The sequence below is a fragment of the Papio anubis genome, chromosome 7, assembly GCF_008728515.1.
Source record: "Papio anubis isolate 15944 chromosome 7, Panubis1.0, whole genome shotgun sequence".
In the NCBI taxonomy this organism is placed as follows: Eukaryota; Metazoa; Chordata; class Mammalia; order Primates; family Cercopithecidae; genus Papio; species Papio anubis.
The window spans coordinates 71,437,591-71,457,145 of NC_044982.1; the positions used below are offsets into that span (position 1 = coordinate 71,437,591).

General features: G+C 40.6%; 1 protein-coding gene across 4 annotated transcripts in view; it reads left to right on the top strand.

The window, feature by feature from the left end:
- The window catches only part of PPP2R3C (protein phosphatase 2 regulatory subunit B''gamma), a 36,351-nt gene extending 17,430 nt beyond the window's left edge, over positions 1-18,921 (top strand). For 2 of the 4 annotated variants that reach the window (XM_021941129.2, XM_021941128.2), the window contains 7 exons: positions 6,337-6,469; positions 8,972-9,027; positions 9,103-9,178; positions 10,493-10,629; positions 14,272-14,409; positions 16,367-16,426; positions 18,611-18,921. In XM_021941129.2, coding sequence (XP_021796821.1) covers positions 6,337-6,469; positions 8,972-9,027; positions 9,103-9,178; positions 10,493-10,629; positions 14,272-14,409; positions 16,367-16,426; positions 18,611-18,799 — 789 coding nt within the window. In that variant the 3' untranslated portion in view covers positions 18,800-18,921. The remainder of the gene's footprint in view (positions 1-6,336; positions 6,470-8,971; positions 9,028-9,102; positions 9,179-10,492; positions 10,630-14,271; positions 14,410-16,366; positions 16,427-18,610) is intronic. The other 2 variants (XM_003901700.4, XM_021941126.2) reach the window with 1 other exon arrangement.
- Positions 18,922-19,555: the final 634 nt, after the last annotated feature.

Genomic DNA, 19,555 nt, shown 5'->3' on the forward strand with positions numbered 1-19,555 from the left:
AACATGCCAAAGGAAAAGCAACTTTGTCAAAATGCTCACTTTAAACTATCCAAACGTTTCAAACCTACCTTTTGCTGACCTTCTATAACCCCATTTTGTAAAATTTGTTTTCTTTTTCTAAACAAGAGACAGTAGACAAGGAGAGGTTGGTAAATGCTTACTGTCCATATTCACATAGAGACATAGTATACTGTGTGCTCAATAGAGGAGAGCAGCTAGAATTCTATGCACTACTACACAGGGGCCTAGCACCTTCCAGCTTCCAGCAAAGCAAAGGGAACAGATTTTTCTTTTTCTTTCCACAGACCTCAGTGGTGTTGATTCCATACAGTTTTTGTTGAGACACAGGATGTTTCTGTTTTGGGGTTTGGTTTTTTCTTTTTTTCTTTTTTTTTTTAAATAAATGACATGTGTTACTAAACAAGTGTTCAATGTATATTGACTATACAAATTCCTTTTTAGATTCTTTTTCTTCAAACTTTAAAAATAAAAAAAGGCCTTTTGGCCGGGCGTGGTGGGTCACGCCTATAATCCCAGCACTTAGGGAGGCTGAGGCAGGCAGATCATGAGGTCAGGAGTTTGAGACCAACCGGACCAACATGGAGAAATTCCGTCTCTACTAAAAATACAAAAATTAGCCAGGCATGGTGGTGGCCGCCTGTAATCCCAGCTACTCGGGAGGCTGAGGCAAGAGAATCGCTTGAACACAGGAGGCGGAGGTTGCAGTGAGCCTAGATCGGGCTGTTGCACTTGAGCCTGGACGACAAAAGCAGACTCCATCTCAAAAAAATAAAAAAGCCTTTTAAAGGGGAAAATAAAAATAATGTAGCATTTTAACATTTAAAAATCACTGAAAAACTTGATTATTCATGAATGATATCAGTGTGTCACTATGTTTTAAAGGGCCAAGAATTCCCCCACACCTTTTTTTTTTTTTTTTTAAGAAAATATAAGAGAAGCCAGACACGGTAGCTCACACCTGTAATCCTGGTACTTTGGGAGGCCAAGGTGAGTGGATCACTTGATGTCAGGACTTGGAGACCAGCCTGGCCAACATGGTGAAACCCCATCATTAAAAATACAAAAACATTAGCTGAGCATGGTAGCAGATGCCTGTAATCCCAGCTACTAGAGTGGCTCAGGCAAGAGAATCACTTGAACCCCGGAGGCAGTTGCAGTAAGCTGAGATCATGCCACTGCACTCCAGCCTGGGCAACAGAGCAAGACTATGTCTCAAAAGAAAAAGAAAAAAGAAAATATGAGAGAGAAAATGAATGTGACTGTATTCCCACCTCTGGGTTTAAGGTTGTTAGGTCAGTTACCAAGAGGCTGCTTGTTTCCTATTAGGCACTGCTATAATTAGGCCAAGTTATCAACAGAGAATTATAACTTCATGGCCCAAATGGCTATGCTTCTTCTAAATACGGGTATCTAAATTATATGGACTTATTTTTCACCTCAGGCTTTTTTCCCAAATATACAGTGCTTTTTTTAAGGTTATAGGGGAGAGGGGAAGGGAGTTGGGCATGAATATAAACTAAGTTAATTAATCAAATAATTATTCAGATATGAGTTAAATGTAAATTTCTTGTTACAGTTTGTATGGTTCCTGCTATAATTTGTTGCATTCTGTTTTGTCTAAATTTCTGTAGATAGAATCTATTAGCTCATTCTGAATAGTTATACTGTAAAACCTTTCCAGGGGTACACTACAATTCTCTTTAAGGTTCAGACCAACTTGACAATAAAAGGCTCTTGCTTCTGGCCATCTCTTTCTAGCAAGGAAGACATAATTAGCCACCTGTTGGTACTTGTTTAGAGGTCGAGTCCCAAACTGCAGTACTTCCCTAGCTCTGAGAATTCTTGTTAGCAGTTCACTTGATTTATAGAAACAGCAATATTGATTTATAAAAACGGTCCCCTGTTATTGCTTGTCTTGCCTCTTTCCATGTATGGAAACAAAGATTGAAAGAGAGATGGGCAAAAGGGAGAGAAAAGAAACAGTGTACTTCTGTAGTTGTTTCTAAAAAGGAATAATTTTCCCCTTCTCTCAATGAAAGAAAACACTTCTCTCAAAGTATTTCTTCCATTCTTGGCCCATTGCCTTTTGAAACCCAGGCTTTGTGTCTTACTAATTTGAAAGACAGTGGCTTCCAGACCAACATTTATAACCTGAGTAGAGTATACAAAGTGTTATTCACTTATTAAATCTTATTAAGCAGTTAGTAAACATTTATTTGGGGGCAGGTATTATTCTAAACTTGTAGGGCTCACATTTTACTTTGTTACAATCTGTTTTGCCCAGATTTCTTTTTTTCTTTTTTTTTTTTTTTTTTGGCCCAAATTTCTGTAGATGGAATCTGTTAGCTCATACTAAATGTTATACTTTAAAATCTTTCCAGGGACACAGTACAATTTTTGTTCCCTCTTAGACCTATTTTTTCTAACAGAGTGGGAAGACAGACACTAAATTATAAGCAGATAAAATCAAATAGCAACAAGTTATATGTAGAAAATAAAACAGTAGGCTGGGTGCGGTGGCTCACACCTGTAATCCCAGCACTTTGGGAGGCCAAGGCAGGTGGATCATGAGGTCAGGAGATCGAGACCATCCTGGCTAACACGGTGAAACCCCGACTCTACTAAAAATACAAAAATAAGCTGGGCGTGGTGGCGGGCGCCTGTAGTCCCAGCTACTCAGTAGGCTGAGGCAGGAGAATGATGTGAACCCGGGAGGCGGAGCTTGCAGTGAGCCGAGATTGTGCCACTTCTCTCCAGCCTGGGCGACAGAGCGAGACTCTGTCTCAAAAGAAGAAAGGAAAAGAAAAAGAAAACAGTAAACTAGGCAGGAAGATGACTGGGATTGGTGGACAATTTCAGGTACGCTGGAAGGAGCATCTTTTTGAGATAGGGATTAAGTTTTAGCCATGAAGTATGAGAAAGAAGCCAGCCTTATGAAGACATAGTATAGAGGAAACGGCAAATACAGTGTCTCCAAGGCAAAATTAAGCCTGGACCTGTTCTAGGAACATAAGGAAGCCAGTGTGGCTAGAACAAGGATTACAATAACGGAAATGAAGTTGGACAAGTAGGCAGGGGCCACATGTAGGGCCTTTTAGGCCACAGTAAGGACTTTGGATTTACTTTGAAGCTAATGGGAAACCATCAGAAGTTTTAAGCTGAGTCTGTCAGGATATGATTTACATTTTAAAAGATCATTCTTGATGCCGTATGGAGGATGTAAGGAACTCAAAGTATGGCGAGGCTCAGTGGCTCATGCCTGTAATCCCAGCAACTTTGGGAGGCCAAGGCGGGCAGATAGCTTGAGGTCAGGAGTTCAAGACCAGCTCGGCCAACATGATGAAACCCCCTCTCTATTAAAAATACAAAAATTAGCCAGGCGTGGTGGTGCGTGCCTATAATCCCAGCTAGTCAGGCTGAGACACAAGAATTGCTTGAACCCAAGAGGTGGAGGTTTCAGTGAGCTGAGACTGTGCCACTGCACTCCAGCCTGGACTGGACTGAGACTCTGTCTCAAAAAAAGAGAGAGAAAGAAACCATGGGAGGCTTTTAAATATGTAATCCTGTAATAGGGAAAGCCTTTCTAAGTATGACAAAACCCAGAAGTCTAGAAAACAATAAATTCAGCTAAATTTTGAGAAGATCTATAGGGCAAAGCCCATGTTAAAGTAAAAAGAAAACAACAAACTGGGGGAAATATCTGAAACAATCACAAATAGCCAATTACCCTAATATATAAAAAGCACCCAGAAATCAAGAAGCCATTAACCCAATAGAAAACTGCACAAAGGATATAGATAATGTATAAAAAGTAAAATTCAAATGCTTCTTAATCATAAGAAACAACTAACTTCACATAAGAGAAATGCCAGATAAATCTACACTAAGTTGCCATTTTTCACCTATCAAATTAGCAAAGATCAAAAAGTTTGAATTGACATTTTTAGCGTTTGAGTAATTCTTTCACAGTGCTTCTGAGTCAAAAGAAATCCCTAGAAGTTTCACGTACTAGCCAGTTAATTCCAAACAATTTAATGAGTATTCATTAAGCTTATTAGCCACTTGAAAAAATAATACACTTAAGTTGAAAGAAGATATTTTTGTTTCATTCTTAAGTACAGTTATTAATGGGATGTGTACAACTACTTAAACCTGGGAATTAGACTGGACACTTGTCCTCCTCATTCCTGTTCACTAATTTTTCTGTGGTCCTTTACCACAGGAACCATCAAAACCTAGCTTTGCAAAGATTTATGTCATTAAAAGGAATATATTTGGCTGGACGTGGTGGCTCACGCCTGTAATCCCAGCACTTTGGGAGGCCAAGGCTGGCAGATCATAAGGTCAGGAGATCGAGACCATCCTGGATAACATGGTGAAACCCCGTCTCTACTAATACAAAAAACTAGCCGGGCGTGGTGGCAGGCGCCTGTAGTCCCAGCTACTCAGGAGGCTGAGGCAGGAGAATGGTGTGAACCTGGGAGGTGGAGCTTTCAGTGAGCCAAGATCACGCCACTGCACTCCAGCCTGGGCAACAGAGCGAGACTCCATCTCAAACAAACGAACAAAAAAATACAAAAAATTAGCCAGGCATGGTGGCACAGGATTGTAGTCCCAGCTACTGAAGAGGCTGAGGCAGGAGAATTGCTTGAACCCAGGAGGTGGAGGTTGCAGTAAGTCGAGATTTCGCCACTGCACTCCGGTCTGGGCGACAGAGCAAGAGTCCATCTCAAATAAAAAAGAGGAATATATTCATGACATTTTGGGCTGGATGATTTAAAAAATTTAAATCACCAGGCACAGTGGCTCACAACTGTAATTCCAACGCTGGGAGGCCAAGGTGGGCAGATAGCTTGAGCTCAAGAGTTTGAGACCAGCCTGGGCAACATGGTGAATCCCCATCTCTACCAAAAATACAAAAAATTAACTGGGTGTGGTGGTGCATCTCTGCGGTCCCAGCTATTCAGGAGGCTGAGGTGGGAGGATCACTTGAGCCTGGGAGGTAGAGGTTTCAGTCAGCCAAGATCATGCTACTGTACTCTAGCAGCCTGTGTGACAGAGTGAGACCCTGCCTCAAAAAAAAGGAATGAATTGAGATTCAGTATTGAAAATGTGAACTACCTTGAGCACATGGTTCTAGCTTATTTCAATATCTGTCCGCAGTATCTGACAAATGTTGCTGTTTCGCTCAAAATTTTAAAATATCCTGATGCACCCCTGTACATTAACCGTGGTGCTCCTGGGACACCTGTGTGCAGAATTCAGAACTGTAGAAATAGCCTTCACATTACTGGTGGGAGTATAAAATTCACATGGCATTTATGGGGAGATGGGAAGTTTCCCAGTGTCTTATCAAATTTCTACATGTGCATATGCCACAATCCAGCAGGTCCACTTACAGAAATTGTATTTTATATTCTTCCACAGTATCTATGAATGAATAATTAGCTTAGCCCTTATGGTATTACTTTTCATGTAGCAAAATATTAGGAAAAAACTAAATGTCCCAATAGAGGCCTAGTTAAATATGGCACATCCATACAATGATATAATATATAGCTATTTGAGAGTCAAGATGGAATGACTGTAAAATACATTACTGAATGACAAAAGCACTCTTCACGGTATGTTGATACATCCTGTGTGTAAAAAGAGGGAAAGGCCAGGTGCGGTGCCTCATGCCTGTAGTCACAGCACTTTGGGAGACGGAGGTGGCTGGATCTCGAGGTCAAGAGATCAAGACCATCCTAGCCAACATTGTGAAACCCTGCCTCTACTAAAAATACAGAAATTGGCTGCGCATGGTGGTGCGTGCCTGTAGTCCCAGCTACTCAGGAGGAGGCAAGGAGAATCGCTTGAACCTGGGAGGCAGAGGTTGCAGTAAGCCAAGATCGCACCACTGCACTCCAGGCTGGCGACAGAGCAAGACTACATCTAAAAAAAAAAAAAGGGGGGGGGGGGAAGAAATATATATGTATTGGTTCATATTTGTATCTGTTACCTTTGGGAAATTACATCAGAAGTTGATAATACAGGTTACCCCTGGGGAGAAGAAATAGGTGAGAGGCTTTTTAATCAATATCTTTGTTCCCTTTGAATTTGGAACTATATAGAATTTACTACTTTTCAAAAATGTTAAAACTTAGGAGAAACAAAATTTAATGTAAAATAGTTTTACCACTAAAATAGTCATGAATTTATTTCTTTATCAATGTAGTGTTAATGCTGAATAATTTTTAGTAATGAAATTATATTCTAGTATGTAATGAAGAATCAAGATTGGACACTTAACACTTTATTTTGTTTTATTTTCAGGATTTAGAAAACTACATATTGGAACTTATCCCTACTTTGCCACAATTAGATGGTCTGGAAAAATCTTTCTACTCCTTTTATGTTTGTACAGCAGTTAGGAAGTTCTTCTTCTTTTTAGATCCTTTAAGAACAGGTAAAAGAAAATCTTATCTAACTTACATGAGGATATTATTATATCTAAATCTCAATAACTACAGAAAACTCTTAAAATGTCATTTATTTTCCTGTCACTGCCATTAAAAATTTGGTGAATTTCAAGGAGATAAAAAGGTACAAAAAACAGTAGCAATGCTTTGGTTATGTTTATCTGAAGATCTTTTATGATTTACTTGCACTGACTATAATCTGCTGTGTGACAGATGGGGGGATGTCACCTAACAGTGAAGAAGTATGAACTGGGTAATGAGTCATAAATGCCTCCTTCCCGTTCTAGGAAGTCAGTTACTCGCATATGATTTGCTGTCTCTGCTATGTGATATACTGCAGAATTGTTCTCTTTTTGATGAAAAACATGTATTTGGAAATATGAGAGCCATTTAGCCAGTGATGCATATTTTTCTCATTTTCTATGGGGATCGGATTGGTAAATATGGCCTCATTAACAGTATGTTTTATTAACTGTTCAAGCCTGCCCAGACTTAAATACATGTAACTGGAGCAGAGGAAAGGACAGAGAAGTCCAAATCAAAGTGCTTGATTATCCTTCTGTCCTTGAAAATCCAACTGTGGGCCCAGCACAGTGGTTCACATCTGTAATCTCAGCACTCTGGGAGGCTGAGTTGGGTGGACCACTTGAGCTCAGGAGTTCAAGATCAGCCTGGGCAACATGGTGAAACTTTGTCTCTACAAAAAAAAAAAAAAAAATTGGCCAGGCACGGTGGCTCACGCCTGTAATCCCAGCTACTTGAGAGGCTGAGGCAGGAGAATCACTTGAACCCGGGAGGCAGAGGTTGTGGTGAGCTGAGATCGCGCTGTTGCACTCCAGCCTGGGCAACAAGAGTGAAACTCCATCTCAAAAAAAAAAAAAAGAAAAAAAATTACAAAGATTAGCCAGGTATAGTGGTGCGCACGCGCCTGTAGTCCCAGCTACTTGGGAAGCTGCTGAGGTGGATCACTTGAATCCAGGAGGCAGAGGTTGCAGTGAGCCAAGATCGTGCCACTGCACTCTAGTCTGGGCAACATAGCCAGACCTTGTGTCCAAAAAAAAAAAAAAATCCAGTTATGAATCCAATCACAGCATATGGTAGCTGACAGTGTTTTTTGAACTCCTCTACTCTAAGTACACACATATACACTTTCTTTCAAATTTTACAAAATAATATCAGATGTTTTGACTGTTATGTAGTATGCTAAGCATTTACATGGATTCATTCATTGTCATCTCATAACCCCATAAGGAAGGTACATTATTGTCCATATTTTATGTGTAAGGCAACTAAGATTTAGCTAGGTTACATATTTAAAAGTGGCATTTAAACTCCCATCTGGGCTGGGTGAGGTGGCTCACACCTGTAACCCGAGTGCTTTGGGAGGCTGATGTGAGAAATCACTTGTGCCTAGGAGTTCAAGACCAGCCCTGGCAAGATAGCAAGACCTCTTCTGTACAAAAAAGCAGCAGTAGCTGGGTGCAGTGGCTCACGCCTGTTATCCCAGCACTTTGGGAAGCTGAGATGGGTGAATCACCTGAGGTCAGGAGTTTGAGACCAGCCTGGCCAACACAGTGAAACCCCGTTTCTACTAAAAATACAAAAAATTAGCTGAGTGTGGTGGCAGGTGCCTGTAGTCCCAGCTACTCAGGAGACTGAGGCAGGAGAATCACTTGAACCCGGGAAGTGGAGTTTGCAGTGAGCAGAGATCACACCACTGGACTCTAGCCTGGGCAACAAGAGCAAAAATCTGTCTAAAAAAGAAAAAGAAGAAGAAGAAAACAAACTCTCATCTGTCTGCTCTTAAACCACACCTGTGTATTGCTTTCTAGTCCAGAACCTACCAAAAATAAATGGAGACAGTGTCCCTGTTCGTGTATTAGCAGTACTATATCTATAATCACAAACTTTTTTGAAAATCTGACATCACTATAATTTTAGAATTTGGCACTTAGATTTATATAGTTGAGGTATACAAGTAGAGATGTTATTAAATGTTGCCTGTAGATTTTTTTTTTTTTTTTTTTTTTTTGCGGGGTAGGGATGAAGTTTTGCTCTTGTTCCCTAGGCTGGAGTACAATGGCTTGATCTCAGCTCACAGCAACCTCTGCCTCCTAGGTTCAAGTGACTCTCCTGCCCCAGCCTCCAGAGTAGCTGGGATTACAGGCGCCCACCACCACACCCAGCTAATTTTTTGTGTTTTTAGTAGAGATGGGCTTTCACCATATTGGCCAGGCTGGTCTCGAACTCCTGACCTCAGGTGATCCACCTGCCTCAGCTTCCCAAAGTACTGGAATTATAGATGTGAGCTCCTGCGCCCGGCGGAGATTTCTCTCTTTGTAACAATATGTAATAAGAACTTTGGAACATAAGAGCTAGAAGCTTTAAAATATCAATTGTGTGATTGCTTTTGTGAAGAAAAAAATTTTTTTAATTGAGTTGCTCTTCTCTTAAAATGAAATTAATTGTGTTTCTTTATGTTCTTAAAGGAAAGATAAAAATTCAAGATATTTTAGCATGCAGCTTCCTAGATGATTTATTGGAGGTAAATGTTTTTAAACTACTTAATTGTATCACTTGACAGTTGCTATCTTCTAATTATGTCTTTATGTTCCATTAGCTAAGGGATGAGGAACTGTCCAAGGAGAGTCAAGAAACAAACTGGTTTTCTGCTCCTTCTGCCCTAAGAGTTTATGGTATGTTCCTATCATAATGCTAATATTTGAATTATCCCTTCTTCAGGTAATTGGTGTTCAGAGGACAGTTTTATACATACATACACTGATATAGCTTAAGATCAAAGCATTTAATTACCTTAAGCTCTAGTATTGTACATTACCAAAATTTACTTGTTTAAATACCAATGTTTTAACTTTTTGGACTCTCCCCAACCTTTTTGAAGAAAGGGTCTCACTCTCTCACCCTGGCTGGAGTGCAGTGGCACGATCATGGCTCAGTGCAGCCTTGAAGTCCTGGGCTCAATCCTCCAACCTCAGTGCCCCCACCCCACCCCACCGACCCCAGTACTGGGACTACAGGCGCCATGCCTGGCTAATTTTTAAAATTTTTTTTAGAGATGGGATCTCACTGTGTTGCCCAGGCTGGTTTCAAACTCCTGGGCTCAAGCAATCTACCTATCCTGGCCTCCCAAAGTGTTGGGGTTATAGGCATGAGCCACTGCATCCAGCAGAACCCTTTTTAAGTTACACAGTTTCTTTTCAATAGAATAGAATGTCATTTGATCCTTGTTGACTCAGGAGCACCATTATGAACATTAGCTGTTGTCATGCTTTGTTGATAAAATGCTGTTCCCAGGATCTACTGATGGAGCTATTCTACATTATCTTGTTGGGTGATCTTTGGACTCCTTTGGCTTTTTTTTTTGTTTTTTTTTTGGAGATGGAGTCTCACACTGTTACCCAGGCTGGAGTCCAGTGGCATGATCTTGGCTCACTGCAACCTCCACCTCCCAGGTTCAAGCAATTCTCCTTGCTTCAGCCTCCCAAGTAGCTGGGATTACAGGCTTCCACCACACCCGGCTTTTTTTTTTTTTTTTAAGTAGAGATGGTGTTTCACTGTTGGCCAGGCTGCTCTGGAACTCCTGACCTCTGATCCACCCACCTCGGCCTCCCAAAGTGCCCCTTTTGGCATTCTTATCTCTACTTTCAAGTGCTGGCATTTCAGTGCTTTTTGTTCGCCTCTTACCTCCATTTAATTTAGAAACCTAGGAATGTTTAAAAAGACTGCAAACTGAAAACAGTGATGTAAGTGAAACATCCTAGACTATGGCATTCATGATGGGTTTTCTTTGGCTGTTTCTAGCCCAAGGATTGTTCTGATCAAGATTGCAAAGGTAGCTGATAGTATTATACATAGGCCCCTACCCTAACCGTAACATGAATAGTTTGAAAATCAAAATATTAACCAAGAAAAAGAACTTTTTGTTAGTCTATTCTTCTGATTAAAATTGTATTGTGGTCATAAGTGTCTTTATTATTTTTCTTTCCAAGGCCAGTACTTGAATCTTGATAAAGATCACAATGGCATGCTCAGTAAAGAAGAACTCTCACGCTATGGAACAGCTACCATGACCAATGTCTTCTTAGACCGTGTTTTCCAGGAGTGTCTCACTTATGATGGAGAAATGGTAGTGGTTTAAATCTGCTACTAAGTTTAAAAAGTTTGGGCTCCCAGAGTTTCCAGAAACCCTTTTCTTGATGTAATACAGCCCTTTTTCTTTTCTTTCTTTTTTTTTTTTTTTTTTTTTTTTGAGACAGAGTCTTGCTCTGTCGCCCAGGCTAGAGTGCAGTGGTGTGATCTCGGCTCACTGCAACCTCTGCTTCCTGGGTTCAAGTGATTCTCCTGCCTCAGCCTCCAGAGTAGCTGGGATTATGGGCACATGCCACCGCGTCCAGCTAATTTTTGTATTCTTAGTAGAGATGGGGTTTCACCAGGTTGGCCAGGCTGGTCTTGAACTCCCGACCTCAGGTGATCTGCCTCCCAAAGTGCTGGGATTACAGGCATGAGCTACCACACTCGGCCCAGCATTATTTATATTAATGTGTAACAGTGTCTTTGAAATGTGTAAACTGATCAAATTACTTGAGATTCAGAGCCTTTGGTCTTATATGTAAATTCACTTAAAAACATCTACATTATGGCCTCAGGGCAAATAGCTTATTTTGTTGATTTCATTGTCAGTACACCTATTGTACAGTAGTGCATTCTAGTTAAAAAAAAAAAAAAAAAAAAAAGCTGAGGCCAGGCTTGGTAGCTTATGACTACAATCCCAGCTCTTTGGGAGGCCAAGGCCAGAGAACCACTTAAGGCCAGTCATTCAAGACTAGCCTGAGCGATATAGCGAGACTGTCTCTACAAAAAATAAAAAAAATTACATGGGCATGGGTGGAATGTGCCTGTAGTATAGCTACATGGGAGGCTGAGGCAAGAGGATTGCTTGATCTGAGGAGTTTGAGGCTGCAGTGAGCTATGATGAGGCCACTGCACTCCAGTCTGGCCAATAGAGTGAGACCATGTCTCTTAAAAAAAAAAGCTGAAACAGTAAATTATTATGGCTATTTTCATTTAGATAGTTCTGTCATTAAATTACCAGGTCAGATGTAGTAACACATATGCCATGATTTAATTCTGAGAATCAGGTGTATTAGTCTTTAGAAGTGGCTATATGAGCAGCTGAAGATAACATGGACTTGTCTTTTTATTATGACAATGCAAAATACTTGAGAAGGAAAATTCTAAACAGCATTTTAAAGTCACCATTTTTGCTGCTAAAAACATGGGTTAAGAATCTGATAAATGTCCTGCTGGGCATGGTGGCTCACGCCTGTAATCCCAGCACTTTGGGAGGCCGAGGCGGGCAGATCACAAGGTCAGGAAATGGAGACCATCCTGGCTAACACAGTGAAACCCATCTCTACTAAAAATACAAAAAATTAGCCGGCCGTGGTGGCAGGCGCCTGTAGTTGCAGGTACTCAGGAGGCTGAGGCAGGAGAATGGTGTCAACCCAGGAGGTGTAGCTTGCAGTGAGCCGAGATGGCGCCATTGCACTCCAGCCTGAGTGACAGAGCTAGACTCGTCTCAAAAAAAAAAAAAAAAAGAATGTGATAAATTTCCCAAAGCAGTTATGCTTAAAAAATAGTCATATTGTCATGAGAATGGGGGTCTTACATTTTATCATTTAGCTTCAATAGCAGTTTGCTAAATAACACCATTATTAACAACAAAAGAAAAGAGGGGAAAAGGCACAGAAAGTTTATTTTGTAACTCCCACAGCTGTAAACAGTAGACAGTGAGGAGCTTGTACTATTAATATAATAATTCCTGGTGAATAAAGAAAATCAGAGGCCACAACTGTGGATGAAGTCAGATCACAATCTGCATTCTTTAACTCTTCACTGCAATTTATGCAGAAAGGAACTTTTCTAAGAATATAAAATTTTTATCTAAGTGAGAATCTCCCAATTACTTTACTACTTTTTACCATTAAAAAAAAATCTATGAGTATCCTGTTTTTATAGGGAAGGCTTTCTGTTCTCTTTATGTCTTTCTGGCCTTTACATTTTGCCTTTTTATGGATGAGAACAGTGTCAGCTCACTGTAAAATGTCTGGCAATCTCAAGACAGCTTCTTACTGGAAATCCGAATTAAAAATTTTAAATAATATTTTAAAATAGCAGTTTAAGTATACTGTTCTGAGGCTGGGCATGGTGGCTCAATCCTGTAATCCCAGCATTTTGGGAGGCCGAGGTGGGTGGATCACCTGAGGTTGGGAGTTTTGAGACCAGCCTGACCAACATGGAAAAACCCCTTCTCTACTAAAAATATAAAATTAGCCAGGCGTGGTGGTGCATGCCTGTAATCCCAGATTACACAGGAGGCTGAGGCAGGAGAATGGCTTGAACCTGGGAGGCGGAGGTTGTGGTGAGCCGAGATCACAACATTGCACTCCAGCCTGGGCAACAAGAGTGAAACCCGTCAAAAAAAAAAAAAAAAAAAAAAGTATGCTGTTCTGTTCATTCCAGATGATAAGTTTTTCAAAATAACTGCACTGAAATGAAGATACAAGTTTATAACTTAGTCACTGTATTATCTGTTTCAAAAGTTTGAAGCAGGATGCAGTAGTTCATCCCTCTAATGCCAGCACTTTGGAAGGCCAAGGCCAGATGATGGCTTGAGCCCAAGAGCTTGAGACTAGCATGGGTAATATGGGAACACCCCATCTCTACAAAGAATTTTTAAAAATTAGCCGTTTGATGACGTGCACCTGTAGTCTCAGCTACCTGTGAGGCTGTAGTGGGAAGATTGCTTGAGCCTGGGAGATCAAGGTTGTAGTGACCATTTCAGCCTGGTTGATAAAGTGAGACCCTGTCTCAAAAACAAGAATAATGTTCTTGTTTTATGAATAATGAAAGAAAACTATAGTTTAACACAGCAAATCTCTCAGAAAAAAATGAACTAGGGCCGGGCACAGTGGTGCATGCCCGTAATCCCAGCACTTTGGGAGGGCGGGGCAGGCAGGTCACTTGAGGTCAGGAGTTTGAGACCAGCTTGGGTAACATGGCAAAATCCTGTCTCTACTAAAAATATAAAAATTAGCTGGGCATGGTGGTGTGCACCTGTATTCCCAGCTACTTGGGAGGCTGAGACAGAATAGCTTGAACCTGGGAGGCAGAGGTTTCAGTGAGCTGAGATTGTGCCACTGCACTCCAGCCTGGACGACAGAACGAGACTCCATCTCTCAAAAAAAAAAAAAAAAAAAAAAAAACTATGTCCTCAAAACTGTCCTGTGCAGATTATATATAGAATTCCTGTGGCTGGACATGGTGGCTCACGCCTATAATCCCAGCACTTTGGGATGCTGAGGTGGGCGGATCACCTGAGGTCGGGAGTTCGAGACCAGCCTGACCAACATGGAGAAACCCTGTCTCCACTGAAAATACAAAATTAGCCCAGCATGGTGGCACATGCCTGTAATCCCAGCTACTCAGGAGGCAGGAGAATTGTTTGAACCCAGGAGGTGGAGGTTGTGGTGAGCCAAGATCGTGCCATTGCACTCCAGCCTTTCACAAGAGTGAAACTCCGTCTCAAGAAAAATAAAAAAAATTCCTAGAAACCAATATTAAGTATATAAATGGATTTCTCATTTTATAACTTAGGGAAAAAATTAAATTTGCCACCTTTGATTGCAAAATAGCTTCAAATCTTAATATGCACTTGAAAGTTAATTTCAACTAAGGCCTCTAATGAACATTATTTTCTGTTCTGCAGGACTATAAGACCTACTTGGACTTTGTCCTTGCATTAGAAAACAGAAAGGAACCCGCAGCTCTACAGTATATTTTCAAACTGCTTGATATTGAGAACAAAGGATATCTGAATGTCTTTTCACTTAATTATTTCTTTAGGGTAAGTCTCATTTGCATAAGTGAGTCATTGTTCCTTAAGGTATCATTTGGTTGTGGCCGGGTCTGTCTCAAAAAAAAAAAAAATTGTGAGATGCAGCAAAAGCGGTGGCTAGAGGGAAATTTATAGTATTGAATGTATATATTGGAAAACGTTAAAGATCTAAAATCAGCATCTACTTTAGGAAATTAGAAAAAGGAGCAAATTAAAGATGTATCATTTTGTGTAAATTAAATATTTAGTAACCATTTTACCTAACTCGTGATTTTTATTTATTTTTTTTCTTTTTTTGAGAAAAGGTCTGGCTCTGTCACCCAGGCTGGAGTGCAGTGGCATGATCATAGCTCATTGCAACCTCCAACTCCTGGGCTCAGGCAGGCTTCCCACTCAGCCTCCCCAATAACTGGGTCCACTTGCCTGTAATCCCAGCTACTTGGGAGGCTGAGGCAGGAGAATCACTTGAACCCAGGAGGCGGAGGTTGCAGTGAGCCAAAATCACGCCACTGCATTCTAGCTTGGGCAGCAGAGCAAGACTGTCTCAAAAAAAAAAAAAAAAAAAAAAATACAACTACCAAAGTCTATAAAAATTTCTGTGGAAAGGAGCTACCTTTTCTGAACTGCTTAGCATCTTACAAGTTTTTCGTCACAAGTACAGAATTTATCACATATTTGTATTTCCAATGGTAGTACAGCCCCTGACATATACATAATTTTATTTTATATCTAATCAAATCAGCTTTAACTCATTTATATTTTTTTAAATAGGAAAGAAATAAAAAACTAAAAACAGACTTGATTTCCTTCTGAAATCTGTTAAGTAAATGCTTTTATTAAACTTAAAATTTATCGGCCAGGTGCGGTGGCTCATGCCTGTAATCCCAGCACTTTGGGAGGCAAAGGTGGGTGGATCACGAGGTCAGATCAAGACCATCCTCACTAACATGGTGAAACCCCGTCTCTACTAAAAAATACAAAAAACTAACCGGGCGAGGTAGTGGGTGCCTGTAATCCCAGCTACTCGAGAGGCTGAGACAGGAGAATGGCGTAAACCTGGGAGGCGGAGCCTGCAGTGAGCTGAGATCCGGCCACTACACTCCAGCCTGGGCAACAGAACGAGACTCCGTCTCAAAAAAAAAAAAAAAGTATCCAGTGCTGAGCCCTATAATCCTGGGCTATTCATAGAGCATTTGGACATCAGTATCCTAGTGATAAAGCTGGGCCTGGATGATTCCCTCTAGATCATACCATCCAAGCCTATTACTATATTAACATAGCATGTACTCAGATGCTTATCTACTTCAAAGAGATTCCTTTATGGATACTCTGATTATCAGTGGTAACACATACAGAGTAGGCATTAGGAACAAAGTTAGTTGACTATTCACGAAGAATTTTAAACTTCACATTTCCACTGAATAATGCTCACCTGAAGTATTTTGTAGTCCCACTGGATGACAGCAGTTTCTTCATTTTTTTGTTAAAGTTTATAAAAAGGAAGAGTTTTGGGAGGTCTACCTCCATTTCTTGTATTACGTAGAAAGCAAAGTGTAGGGTAGGAAGGGAGACAGTAGATTGGGGGTCTTAATAGTGAAGGCAGGAATAACATTCGTGGAAAATGAGAGGAGCAGATCAAACAGAATAATTGTGATGCCATGTTGAGGGTCCATTTGAGGTTGGAGAACATTCCTATGTAGACGCAGCAATCTGTAGTCTTTTTATTTTTTTTCCTGAAGTTCTCAGTAGTTAAGATACAGGTCTAAAAAGGTCAATACACTGAGAATTTAGGTTTTGCTCATTGATATGGAATAAGGTCAAGAAAGCTAAAAAGATTGTCGAGAGAGAGAATGATGAGGTTTGTGGTCTGATAGGAAAGGAACTATAAGTAGAAAGGGGTTGTGGGGCAAGAGAGGGGATGTTGTGTATTTCATTTTTTACTTAGATTTATTTCTATCAAATACAGGCCATACAGGAACTAATGAAAATCCACGGACAAGATCCTGTTTCATTTCAAGATGTCAAGGTTATCTTTTCCTTTAATTTACGTATTACCAGATAATTGTGAGATAGTCATTTGTATTACATGAAATTTTATATGAAAGCAAGTAATGAAGTACTATTTGAATCAAGTATTTGCTTTTTGTTCTGAACTGATACTTAAATCATTATGAACTGAGACCACATTTGGACTATTTATATAGTTTATAATTTTAGTATTGTCATCACTATGTTCTCATTGGAGGCATTCATTCATTTTAATTGAAAATTAAGACAGGGGGCCGGGCGCAGTGGCTCACGCTTGTAATCCCAGCACTTTGGGAGGTCAAGGTGGGCGGATCACCCGAGGTCAGGAGTTCAAGACCGGCCGGGTCAACATGGTGAAATCCCGTCTCTACTAAAAATACAAAAATTAGCTGGGTGTGGTGGTGCATGCATGTAATCCTGGCTACTCGGAAAGCTGAGGCAGGAGAATCGTTTGAGCCCGGGAGGTGGAGGTTGCAGTGAGCTGAGATCGCGCCACTGCACTCCAGCCTGGGCAACAAGAGTAAAACTCCGACTCAAAAAAAAAAAGAAAATTAAGACAGTCAGTACAGTCTACATCCTACGGCAGTCTATTCAACTGTAAACTGAATTTTTACCTTGGAAACTGTTTAGGTTCAGGCACTTTTTTTTAGTATGCTACCTCAAAGAGCCTGTTCACCTGAGTAATTTTACTACAAATTTTATTTTACTACAAATTTTGTAGTAATTTTACTACAAAAAGATTAGAAAACATGTACTAATTCCCTGTAAATATCTGTTGTACACTTCATAATATAGAAGGAGGTCTTCTATATGTTCCAGTAAGTTTTAGCAGCATTTAGCTTCTTTTTGGATATCTAATGCATATCCAGAAAGAAGAACTCCTCTCCTATCCTAATAAAATGTTGACATCAATATTGGAAATGAAGCTTTGTCACTATCTCTGAAACATTTAGATGTTTAATTGAGTTGAACCATTAGCAAAAAAAATTAAACCAAACCCTTGTTAGCCGAGTGTGGTGGTACGCAGCTGTAATCCCAGCTACTCGGGAGGCTGAGGCACGAGAATGACTTGAACCTGGGAGGCAAAGGTTGCAGTGAGCCAAAATCACACTACTGCACTCCAGCCTGGGTGACAGAGGGACACTCCATCTCACACAAAAAAAGAAGGGGCTGGGCACGGTGGCTTACGTCTGTAATCCCAGAACTTTGGAAGGCCAAAGCAGGTGGATCACATGAGGTCAGGAGTTTGAGACCAGCCTGACCAGTATGGAGAAACCCCATCTCTACTAAAAATACAAAAATTGGCTGGATGTGGTGGTGTATGCCTGTAATCCCAGCTACTTGGGAGGCTGAGGCAGGAGAATCGCTTGAACCCAGGAGGCAGAGGCTGCGGTAAGCCGAGATCACGCCATTGCACTCCAGCCTGGGCAACAAGAGTGAAACTCTGTCTCAAAAAAAAAAAACAAGGCTGGGTGCAGTGGCTCACGCGTATAATTCCGGCACTTTGGGAGGCCAAGGCGGGCAGATTACTTAAGGTCAGGAGCTTGAGACCAGACTGGCTAATATGGTGAAACCCCATCTTACTAAAAATACAAAAATTAGCTGGGTGTGGTGGTGTGCACCTCTAGTCCCAGCTACTCGGGAGGCTGAGGCAGAAGAATTGCTTGAACCCCGGAGGCGGAGGTTGCAGTAAGCCGAGATTGCTCTACTGCACTCCAGCCTGGATGACAGAGCGAGACTCCCATCTCAAAAACATAACAAAACAACAAAAACTACAGACAAAACCTTGTTTCACCACCAATTAGAAAGGCAATAGAAAAATATGTAAGAAATTAGTTAACATGCAGTCCCTGAACACTGCATTAAATAGTTCTGCCACTAATTACCTATGTAGCTGGATTAGATGCTGAGCCTTGGTTTCTTCATCTACAAAATGAAGGACAGCTATCACATAGCTAAGGAGTTATCCAATAAAATTTTGTGATTGTAGGTAGAGAAAAGGAAACTGCCTGTTAAATGGAAAAGAAAAAAAGTAGAACAAAAAATTAACATAAGCCCAAGTGGCAGCCCTCAATTTTATTCCTCCATACTTCAGTGGCTGCAGACAGCCCTGAATTTTGGATCACGACGTGTGATAGAAATTAAGTGGATCAAATTTCATTGTATTTTTTTTCTCTTGCAGGATGAAATCTTTGACATGGTAAAACCAAAGGATCCTTTGAAAATCTCTCTTCAGGATTTAATCAACAGTAATCAAGGAGACACAGTAACCACCATTCTAATCGATTTGAATGGCTTCTGGACTTATGAGAACAGAGAAGCTCTTGTTGCAAATGACAGTGAAAACTCTACAGACCTTGATGATACATGATCTCTGAAAGACTAGACTGTCTTATATTAAGAGATACTTGAATGCTGCATGTAAAGCCTTTAAAGCAAAATCCTCAGAATGGTCTAAATAAAACACTTGATATGCCTAGAGAACACAGCAAATGTTTTGGTTACTGGAATTCTGGTTGCAATAGTTTAGAAGTAATAGGACCAAATATTGCTTGTTAGGAGGTAGGGTAAGTTCTGGTTCCTTTTAGTTCAAAGATGGGAAGTGTGATTTGCTGTAGATAGATGATGTTCAGTTTAAACATGTATAATCTTCAGAGATGAAGTTTCCATGGAATATTTCTGACAGTCATTTAGAATGTGAATATTTGACTGACAGTGCATATATATACACACACATAGATTTTATATATGTTTATATATATAAAATCTCAAAGATTACAAACTTTCCCATTCATTAGAGTAGAGCCATTTTATTTCTGGGTTAGGATTAGGATTTTTTTTTTTTTAAGGGGGTTCAAGTGATTCTCCTGCCTCAGCCTCCTGAGTAGCTGGGATTATAGGCGCCTGCCAACACACCTGGCTCATTTTTGTATTTTAGCAGAGCCAGGGTTTCACCATGTTAGCCAGGCTGGTCTCGAACTCCTGACCTGAACTGATCTGCCTGCCTCGGCCTCGGCCTCCCAAAGTGCTGGGATTACAGATGTAAGCCATGGCACCCAGCCTTTTTGTTTTTCGTTTTTTGTTTTTTTTTTCCTTGAGACAGTCTCCCTCTTGTCCAGGCTGGAGT